This window comes from Arctopsyche grandis, chromosome 11 (assembly GCF_051622035.1).
Source record: "Arctopsyche grandis isolate Sample6627 chromosome 11, ASM5162203v2, whole genome shotgun sequence".
Classification (NCBI taxonomy): domain Eukaryota; kingdom Metazoa; phylum Arthropoda; class Insecta; order Trichoptera; family Hydropsychidae; genus Arctopsyche; species Arctopsyche grandis.
The window spans coordinates 24684232-24695931 of NC_135365.1; the positions used below are offsets into that span (position 1 = coordinate 24684232).

General features: G+C 34.2%; 2 protein-coding genes across 2 annotated transcripts; one reads left to right on the forward strand and one right to left on the reverse strand.

The window, feature by feature from the left end:
- Positions 1-127: 127 nt before the first annotated feature.
- On the reverse strand, positions 128-4353 carry LOC143918613 (insulin-degrading enzyme-like). Its single transcript, XM_077440554.1, has 16 exons — positions 4313-4353; positions 4012-4181; positions 3827-3949; positions 3536-3738; positions 3241-3441; positions 3029-3166; positions 2741-2950; positions 2451-2656; positions 2233-2377; positions 1921-2152; positions 1696-1822; positions 1292-1520; positions 1083-1217; positions 787-996; positions 556-714; positions 128-467 (listed from the first exon to the last, which is right to left on the reverse strand). Exons 1-16 carry the CDS (start codon positions 4351-4353, stop codon positions 360-362), a joined length of 2637 nt encoding a protein of 878 aa, XP_077296680.1. The 3' UTR covers positions 128-359.
- Positions 4354-9771: 5418 nt separating this feature from the next.
- On the forward strand, positions 9772-11690 carry LOC143918927 (uncharacterized). The gene is made up of 4 exons (XM_077441045.1): positions 9772-10032; positions 10099-10331; positions 10407-10623; positions 10714-11690. The coding sequence occupies exons 1-4, from the start codon at positions 9772-9774 to the stop codon at positions 10921-10923; spliced, it is 921 nt and encodes a 306-aa protein (XP_077297171.1). The 3' UTR covers positions 10924-11690.
- The last annotated feature ends 10 nt before the right edge of the window (positions 11691-11700 follow it).

Genomic DNA, 11700 nt, shown 5'->3' on the forward strand with positions numbered 1-11700 from the left:
TATATATATATATATATATATATACTGTCGCATTCACTCAATATATATGTATATCGAAGAAAGGAACGGCAACAAAATTAAGGTTTCGGGTATACAGTCCTCATAAGATATAAAATTAATAAAAAATAATATTGTATTAATCTTTTATTAATTCATTTTTATGATTCACAATTATTGTAACTTATTTTATATTAATTGTGCATAAATCGCCAAATCTCAATTGTATAATCTACATACAATGTAAAATTTATTAACTAACACAATCACACATTTTCCTCAAAATATGTGTACAAATTAAATCTCAAACACAATTTTCATAAACGTGGTAAATTAAAATGAAAATTCACGTCCACCACCATCTAAAGTTTATCAAATGTACCTTTGCGTGGGATGTCCGTATAAGGCGGTACCATCTGGAACAATGACTGGCCTGATTTAAACGTAGCGACATCTTCTATTTTAATCATCTAAAAAAAACCCATTTCAGTACTCAATTCAATCAAAATATTCATACCTATAAAGTAAAAATATGTATGGATGCATATGTATATATACCACTGAATGGTCTTCCGGGACTGGGAGAAGCTCGGCATTGGAATTTTCTGACTTTATAATACCTATAACTGTGTCCGGATTACCAGCACCACCTTTAGCCGATGATATCATATGCACACTTAGTTTCCGTCGGCTAGGTGAGGATATTGACAGAATATCCTATATTGAATGAAAATATATATGTATTACTATCGTCACAATAAAGTAGTAAATAAATCTTAGCATACATACCTTGTATACATTGTATAATTGATTTTTAGTAACATCTCGCAGTGCCTTTACTTCAACGTTTTCCCTATCAAAGTGGTATTGCTGTGATTCAATTTCTGTCCAAAATTTGTCTGAACGACCCAACATCATTTCAGGACGTTTAAGTTTCTCTGCTATCAAAGCATTTCGGTGACTATCATATTCCTGGTCACTCAACTTGTTGATGTAATCCTGAAAGAAAGAAGAAAATTTCAAATTATAGTAGTAATAAACATTTATACAAATTATTATTATAGTTGAAAATAATTTCTACACACCTCCATATGCCAAAGGAAAGCTTCTATTCTAGATTCTACATAGCTTGGATGTCTATCTGACTGCACTATAATCCGAATACCTTGAACACCATTGAAACGACGGATTTGACTGAATACAATATAGCCAAGTTGTTCCTAAAAACAAAGCAAAGTATTATGTAAAATAAGACTGACATCGAATAATAAATAAATAGATTAGTCACACTCACTTTGGTTCTCAATATATTGAAACAGGGTTCAGATAAAATTTGTACTAGTAATTCAATTAAAACATTCGAAGACGTCGATTGTAGGCCACATTGTAAGTAAATTAATACACACGAACTACTGTGAACGGTATGGTCGATTTCCAATATATAATGACTGCCCTTTTTCAGTTGAATTTCCCTTATCAGTGTCAACTGTTGGGATAATAGGGGTATTATATTCTTGGGCATCCTAAAATTTATTTAAAAAGTGAGACATTGTTAATTTGACGGAGAGCCACAGCAAACTGATCGCTCACGCGTCACATCACAAGATGACAACTCAACGATATTTCAACCATGAATGCATTCTTCTAAGCTAGAATATTAAAATAAGTCCCACAATAATGTGTATAAGAATTGCATACTTTTGCTCGACGATGGATGCGAGTTCTACAGCTTTCTTCTTTGAAGCATTTCCATGTACAAAACACTCAATGTGAACTTTTGTTAGTAAATTTTTAATAAAATCTTGCAAGTTATCAATCGTAATAGCTGAAATGGATATTAAAAATAAATTAATTACCAGGGAACGACTTTTTAAATAATTTCATTATGATATACATAGCTACAATGTATGTATAACCAATTACCGTCTTTCATGTTCAAGCACTCCTTTTTGCTCCAAGAAACTTCTGAAAGCATCATAGTCAAATAAAAACAGCCGAGTTCATACGGCTGATCGGCATCGAAATTTCTCAATTGCCTTACATAATTTTCTTTAAGAATAGCAAATCTTTCTGGATTCACCTGTAGCGATGCCAGTTTTTCCATGATGCAATTGAGAAGGACATGTTGTTTACAATTATAACCATCTATTTTAATCTAAAATAAACTCATTAAAAGTAATATAATTGAAGCTTACAAACATAATATATGTATGTATATCACATGACCACACCAACCGTAAATCCAGTTTTGGTATTATAAATTTGATAATTGATTCCTGCCAATTCGGCTGCATAAGTTAGCTCATTGAGTGAATCGTTGAGCAAAGATATAAATAATGAATTCAAATTGTAATTTAGTGGATCGAAATTCACGATTGGACTAAAAATATAATGAAAATTAGTGTTTTATAAAATTGCCTTAGTTAAAAAAATAAATAAAAACGATTATTCACCTAACGAATCGAAAGAATGTATTCATTTTTGGTAGTGAGTATTCATCATCTTGTTTGAACCAGACTCTTATCAATGGAGTATCGTAAACAATCGTCGGATATTCCTTTGATTCGGGATCTGATTCGATCAAATCTAAACTGTCCGGTAAGAAAGAGTTGACTGCTGGCAAATGCAAACCTTCGTTTAATCCACATTTATTCCATCTCTGGAAAATATATAATATAATAAATCACATAAAAATAGAAAAAAATTGACTATGACAAATGTAACAACAGTTGATTTTACACACGTCAAGTTTTTCCTTTGATACTTTCTTCAAGTGATATTTTGTACCATACCATTTTTCAGTTTGATCGCAATTTGATGCAAATATTTTACCAAAAACCTTTATACGAATTCGCTCTGGTGTCAACATTGACAAAAACTCTTGAATGAGTTGCGGCTTCCAATCCGTTAAATGAAAATCAGCACTCATGATTTCATCCATCGGATAATCCTTCTTAATATGGAATGAAATATAAAAAATATTAGAAATAAATTCAATTCGTAACTGAAATTAAGTTAGCATAAAATCCACCTGTAAATTGTTCACATATTTTTGAACAAAATCTCTGGGCTCCTCTTTATCTTGAAACTTGAACAATGTCAAACGAATATTTGCTATCTCGTCAAAGAACCACTTTTGAATACCTTCTTTGTTCAACAAATTTATATACTGCAAAATAACCAAACTCATTGCAAACCACAGTCAACTAACGAATTCAAAGTTATACATAATGGAATCTTTACTTGGAATACCAGCTCGACAATTTCATCAGTATGATTGATTCCGTTTTCAGATAAATCCACAGATATATTAAAAAAAGCAAATCCTCTGCCGCCAAGATAGCAATAGCTATATAAGCTATTACACCAACCTTTTACTTTCAATAGAGACAACAGACTCCCTGGACCTTCGTGGCCAATAAATTGACTAATGTAATTCAAAGGCTGAAATATTAAGTAAGTATTTGATAAAATACTTCCGCTGGGACATTATATTCGTAGCCAAATCTTATACAAAAGTCCCTTTGATAATACTAACCGCAGTTTTATAATGTATTGTCATATCAGGAATAGGAAATTCCAAATACAAACTTCGCACATCCTTAACAGGGACGACGTCCATTTGTAATCCTCGATAATCTTCACTATGAGGATGTTGAGCCCAAGACGGCTTCACAACATTCTTGTCCTCTATTTCAGAAAACTTTTCAACTGCCATCTTTTCAAGGTCGTCCAGTGATTCTAGAATATTGTCTCAAAAATAATTCAACAGAATTTTGCTGTTTGTATATGTAAACGAATACATACAACAATTAGTTAGTTTGCTAACCTTTTCCAAGGATGACCAAAGTCATTATATTTGCAGAATACCATTTGGAATGGAATTCAAGCAGCTCCTGGCGTACATCGATTCCCATTTTTCTCGGTGTCGTTTCCAATGTATCTCTATTTCCTATTTCAGTAAATAATTTAAAATGTTGCTCAAATCCAGTTTTTCATACTTTAATTACATACCTGTTCCAAATTTATTATATGGATGATTGGGATCTGACGTAGATTTATCCAGTAGATATAAACGCCAGGAATCATTGCATATGTTCTTTTCATTTTCTGAATTCACGGCGTTCAATTCCCGATCTGTAGCACTTAAAGTGAACAATGGCGAAATAAAAAATTGGGCAAATCTAAAATGAAAACAATTTAACTTCAATAAAAGTAAAATTTTTTATAGTTGTCATCATAGATTCAAATGAAGAATTATGTACATATCCAAAGCTGATGCAAAGTGTTCTGGAATGACATCAAAAAAATATACAGTTTTATCAGTGAATGTAGAAGCATTATAGATGCCGCCATGTTCCGACAAAAATTTTGTATACATATTTTCCTATAACAATAAAATATTGTTTAAATCTAAACCTATCATAATATTGTGAAAAAATAACAAATTTTTATATACCTGAGGATATTTTTTAGTTCCTAAAAAGAGCATGTGTTCACAAAAATGAGCCATTCCCGGTATATTGTCTGGATCACTGAGATAACCTGTATAAAATAAATTCACGCATTCAATATGCTAAACAAAACATGGTTTTTAAAAGAACCATAATATAATTAAATGTGATAAAATACAAACCAACGGCGACACTCAAAGCCGCTGCCGATTTCTCAGCCCTCGAATCACTGACGAGCAACACTTTCAATCTATTCTTCAATTGTATGCCTCTGAATTCAAATATAATAATTAATAAAAAAAATTGTATTTATATATTAAATTGATCCATAAAACTTACCTATACTCCAGTCTATCTTCGGAAGATTTTTTGATACTGTCACATTTATAAATCACATCCTTTCCAAATTCCACGGCTTGTTCTCGTTCAACCAGCATGGTTATGATTTATGATTTGTGCAATGCTTAGTTTATTTCAAATTTGTCAGCAGAAACCAAACGAAAACGGTTCAAATCTATGATTCAAATCAAGAAAGAATAAATTAACAACGTACATTAATATAATTCATATTTAAATTATGTCATATTAATGAACTTTCATATAATAGTGCCTTGGACGAAAGAAAAAGTATAATATATTTATTTTTTCATAATAATTTTATTGCAAAAAAATTTGGAAACCCGTTGTTCAAAATTGGGGTGACGCCACTGATAATACCTCAAGTTACACTGTAACATTTGAGAAGATATATATTATTGTATATTCGTAATACAGTTGGTACATACCTTGGATTAATTTTCCTTGCTTATACCACTACTGCCGCAGAAGAGTTTGGGGTCGGTGTATGAACACTTCTTAATTAATGGATCTTTTTCACCAGTAGTTGACAAACGAATGCAAATCTTAGGGAAATAATAATAAATTATATTAGATTTAATTCACGTTTTAATACTAATGAAATTGATATTCAATTCATTTAATACGTTTAAAATATGGTACTATGGGGTGTATGGAGTGAAACGACGGATATGTTAACACTATAGAGGCCGCGTTAAACTGTTGAACGTCACCAGGGGCCAGTACAACTTTTTTTTAAATAATTAAAAAAAACTTTATATATATTCGCATGTATGTACATGCATATAAATGAAATAATAAAAAAAAAATGGAAAATATCCATGGTTCCGTATCTATATGAACACTCAACGAATTTTGTTTACGCAAATTACGAAATTATTGCGTTGCAATGACATTCATCCCCGTTTTTCCCGTTTCCGTTCCCGTTTTTGGGCTATTTTTTTTTCACAGTAATCTTTCCGGACATGCATAAAACAAATCCTGTCAGTTTCATCGTAATCGGTTGAGTGGTTTAGGAGCCCATACGAGACAAACAGACAGACAGATAGCCATTCAATTTTATATATAAATATAGGGGTTTGGTGCATCCGCTCTAAAATCGCCTAAATTCTAAAAATTAACGGACGGCTGCTTTAAATGCAATTCTCATCTTCTCGAATGATAGATTGCACATCAGATGACGGGTAACCTTTCGATGTACACAGATGCAATTATTAAAATTGAGTTGGATCTTTCAGGCGAGTTTAATAAGGCAAGATTCGATAAGTTCCGAATCTTGCCTTATTAAACTCGCCAGAAAGATCCAACTCAATTTTAATAATTGCATCTTTGCACATCGAAAGGTTACTCGTCATCTGATGTGCAATCTATCATTCTAGAAAACGAGAATTACGTTTAAAGCTGCCGTTCTGTTAATCTGTCGTTCAATTTGTCTGGCGATTTTAGAGCGGATCCAAATATAGATTAAAATAAAAAGAAAATAAATCTAATATAAAATAAAAAATGAAACATAATTGTATCATCGATCAGAAACGATTGACGAAAACGTAATACAAAAATATATCAGCGGACTGAAGCAGTTCTCGCAGTCGTGAATCATATATGCATCAGCGGCCAATAAGCGTTGGCACCAACATGATGCAAATATGAGTGAGTGGCCACCATTGTGTTAAGGCACGGCTGTTTAATCTGATGGGCGGGAAGAAAGTAAGGTAGCAACAGATAACTTGGCCGAGTTGGTCCCAACTCGCAGGATGGTGACCGAAACTCGACCATGTCGTATAGCCGCCACATCACTCCCCTCCCAGTGAAAAACGATACAAAAAGAAAAAAAAAATTACAAAAAAAAAACATACGCATATATTTTATTAGAACAAATATATATGGTTCTAGCTCTGGCAGCGAGTATGTACTCCAGGTGCGGAGCAGATTGCGGCAAAAGTTGAGGGTTGGGTAGCCACCAGCTGGGCAGCAGGGTAGTTACGCAGGTTGGTGGCTAGTTGGCTGGTTGGCTGGTTGCTGGTTGGCTGGTTGGCTGGTTGGCTGGTTGGCTGGTTGGCTGGTTGGCTGGTTGGCTGGTTGGCTGGTTGGCTGGTTGGCTGGTTGGCTGGTTGGCTGGTTGGCTGGTTGGCTGGTTGGCTGGTTGGCTGGATGGCCGTCTAGTGTGTGTTGAAGTGCCTGACTTCGTCCCCATCCATCACAGTCATCCGTTGTCTCGCTCACACCACTGCATTTTCGCTCCTCGTCGTCGGTCGTATGTATTGTTACAATTTCAGCGCGACACAGCTCGTCGATGTGGGTGTCATGGGATGAGGGAACCGGGTGGTTCATCGGTAAAAGTGAGAATTCTCGACAGGACCCTCTAGGCTCGGAAGCGAGGCTCGGTCGACCCGCTCCTTCCTCTCATTGGTTGCTCTTTGCGACTTCTCTAGTATTGCCGTGCCCTGAATTAACTCGACTTTTACCTGATGAAATACTCCGACATATACTGCCTGGTTCGCATATAATTTCGGACGGTTGGGCAGCGTACGGAAATATTCCGAATTCCGGTAAAAGTGGTTATAATTTCGTGGATCCAAATGATAGTGTAATGGTGCTTACGGACTAAACCAACGATGATTTTGGGCCAACTTTTTAACCAGCAGTAGCTTACAAAATATCGAAATAAAAATTAAATTTTAAAATTGAAATTAAATATCAAAGTCAAGCTAAAGAGCGAGATTGAGCTAAAATTAGATCATCGTTGATGTTTTGAATTACAACAATGTTTTGAATTACGACGATAGCGCATTTAAAACCAGAGAAATATTATAATTTCTCTGCGTACATATACACATAAACACATAAATAAAGATAAATTACTCATATATATAAAAATAAAAAATAGCATACATATATAAATAAAGATAAAACCAACATACATACACATTATGCTAAATAATAAAATTACAAAATGAAAACAACATGTGTATGTAGCTAGAAGTCATTTAAAATATGCTGCCTGGCAGAACTGTATGATGAAGTAAAAACATCAAGGCTCCCAGAAAGCAGGTTAAATAGTCGAATGGCTCTTGAAAGGGGTGAGTCATCAAGCACATTAGTTCTGGCCCGAATAGGCAGGAATAGAGTTCTGGAGCGAGATTCTCTCAGTTTCTCAGGTACCCTAAGTTTAAGATTACACAGAACAAAGAATTTGGCACAACGCGTGCCCGTTTTGATTCATATTTAGATGAATTTGTATTAAACCACAAACAAATGCGTGTATATTCCATTAGCAATGTGTGGAATATTTCCGTACGCTGCCCAACCGTCCGAAATTATATGCGAACCAGGCAGTATATGTCGGAGTATTTCATCAGGTAAAAGTCGAGTTAATTCAGGGCACGGCAACACTAGAGTAGTCGCAAAGAGCAACCAATGAGAGGAAGGAGCGGGTCGACCGAGCCTAGAGGGTCCGTCTTGTCGGTTTTTTTTTTACTTTTGCCGGTTCCTCCACCACTTGCAGGCCTGGATGCTGATTGTCATGTCGAAAATGGCGACGGTGCGGGTACTCCTGTGCCAGCCTCGATTCACGTTAGGGTCACCAATATGGGGCGTATGGAGTGAAACGACGGATATGTTAAGGCATGACTGTTTAATCTGATGGGCGGGAAGAAAGTAAGGTAGCAACAGATAACTTGGCCGAGTCGGTCCCAACTCGCAGGATGGTGACCGAAACTCGACCACAGTACTTACATTATTTTTGTATTTTTTATCGTCTAATCCCATTTTTTGTCCAAAACCACGCTTCCACGCCTATCTCTGGTAATGAATATAGCATTGTTCATTTTTATGGTGAACTTTTTTTTTTGCTTTCTAGCTTTGTAGTTTGCCCTTTTTCCTGGAAAAGCACCGTCCTTATCTAGTAATGAGCTGATAGGATGGATTTTTACTACCATTCGAGACGATATACATATGTATTTTATTTCTCTGGATCGCCTCCTGGAAGTTTGCTCGTGTTATGTTGCAGAAATAATATGCGGTATAATAGGGTAAATCCATGGTCTTGATTTTCCGATATGGTCGAGGTCTTCATTTCTTTCGAGTGTCTGGGACACCTGCTGACGAGGGATCTCTGATGACCGTGACAATGAAAGACAAAGGATGGCTATAATATTTGTGTAATGGCAAATATGCTGGCAAGATGGTTTTACCACTCTTGTGTAGAGGTTAAGAGACAATTATTCATGTCCTTTTGTACTAGCCTCTGTACTGAAGAACAGTGAGGAAGATAGAGGTTCAATATAACAACCACTATCGTGCTCTCTTCAGGCTACCAAGGGGTTGCAGTGCGTCGCAAATGTTCGTGGAGGGGCACGTGCCTAACTTTGAGGCCATTCTCAGGATGAGAGCGGCCTCCCTACGTCTTCGTGTAATTTTATCGTCTAATTGTCTTCTTTCTGCCGCGTCTTCTAATTTGCATTCTTCACTGTATGTTCGATGGATGGAACTACTCCACCGACTGCCTTAAATAGACATTATTAAATTGATTACATAATTAATTATTTTTATTATTATTTATATATTTATTTTTTCACTTAATTTTTTATTATTATTCAATACTGTTGTATTTATTATCTATATATTATTTTTATGGACAATTGGGATTACACTATAAGTTATTATTGTAATTATAATTCTCGGTTATAATAAATATATGCAAGTACTTATAATGCGTTTGTATTAATATTGAAATAATAAATAGTTTAAACGTAAATATACTTTAATTTATACTAAATTTCCAATTACAGAAATACATACATACATATGTAGTATCATATCTTGTTTGTATTACAAATATGTGTGGTAAGTGATGATACCTACATAGCATTGTAATTAATGTGATTTCAGAATTATTACTACAACAAAAAAGAGCATTAAAAAGATATGAAATATGTTTTTTTAATGATAAAATGTCATTCGAATGTTGGATGTTCATTCAGTTGTGATAGACATACCGTGTGGATACGTTGCTCTAAGATTTAATATGTCTGAACCTCTCGAAGTTGTATCACCGGGTAGTTGGTCTTATTTGTCATCATTATTTCCAGGAAATGATGGTATTATTGCAAGAGCTACCATTGCAATGCAAATTGTCAACATTCAAAATCATCCCGATTATCCGATGACGGCTTATGCTCCGGAAGGAGATCCACGAGAAGGACTCATCTTCATATGGAAACCAGTATGTTCTCAGTTAAAATTATGTTCGTTTGATGGTATTTGAAATGATTTATTCCCAACGTTCCAGACGGACAAACTGATTGAAGTATGTGTATTCTCGGCAAAACAAGACACATCTGTATTAAAGCGAGCTTTAGCAAACACCCGAATAATAAATAGGAATTCAATGTTAATATACTGCAATTTAAGCGCAGATATATATCGACATGTTGCTGAAATTTTAGGTCAATTCAATGCTATCACTGATGAAACAATCGTCGCATGCTTGCCTAGCGACAAAGCGAAGGATTATATAATTGAGTACGCTCAACCAAACTGAACCAATTAACTAAATAAACACATATTGGATTTATACATAATTATCTTTTAATATAGGATCTATCCGGGAATTAGACTGGCTACTATCGGACCGGAGTATGCTGAAGAGATCGATTCGACGTGGCCACACAGATATTCCGGCTCGGTTGATTATTTCAAAACAATGCTATCTCTCGGTTCAGCTCTGGGATTACTCACTGAGGAGAGTCATGAGCTGGTGGGATGGATCTTTACAACCATTCGGGGGGATTTACATGCACTTCATATAAAAGAAGTATGTACATATATGTTATCTTACCAGTCCTTGATGGTTTCATGTACTATTTTTTACTTTTATCTAATTATAATATATTTCTAATTGAAGAGTTACAGACGAAACGGATATGCCCAACTCTTAATTAAGATCATGAGTAAAAAATTGGCAGATTGTGGTATTGATGATATACTGGCTTATATAATTACGGATAATTCTTCATCCATGGATTTATTTCAAAAGAGCGGTTTTCATTTTAAGAACATTGTAAGCTGGCTTTCAACTGGGAATATGCTCGATAAAAAATTGAATGTGTATTGAATTAAGAAATTGAATTGGATAATGCGTATGGGATTATTTAATTTCTTAAAAATGTTTAATTATCTTGATATCTATTGATATTTTTGAAAAACTTTAATTTAAATGCACTTCCATAAATAAATTTTAAAAAGCTTTGAAAAAAACAACATAGATGTCACTGATAAAGTTCTTTTTTTTAAATAGAGTGCACTTATTCAATTGTTTCTCTCGTCGAAATAAATCAAATAATTAAATCATTTCAGAGGTAAAATTTATTGGATAATGTGATTATTAATTTTATTTCGACAAAAGAAAAAAAAACCCTTTGGCAAAACACCGACCGCGGTTTTTTGTCGTTTTTTTTTATCGATCATCGACGGCCAAATTCAGTAACATATCGTGACGACTTAAGAAATAATAACAATATTTTTTTTCGCTCGTAAGCAGAGAAATTATAATATTTCTCTGGTTTTAAATGCGTATCGTCGTAATTCAAAATATCAACGATGATCTAATTTTAGCTCAATCTCGCTCTTTAGCTTAATTTTGACGTTTAATTTCAATTTTTTAATTTCATTTTTATTTCAATATTTTGTACGCTACTGGTTTTATCCTGCTGGTTAAAAAAGTTGGCCCAAAATCGTCGTTGGTTTAGTCCGTACGCAGCATTATTATACACCTTTCATAGAAAACCGAATTCAATTCAAAAGAAAACTTTGAATTGTATAGTATGTATTTAAAAACTAAAAATAATGTGGGTAGTCTCAAATAAAATACGAAGTTTCTTTAATATTTTTT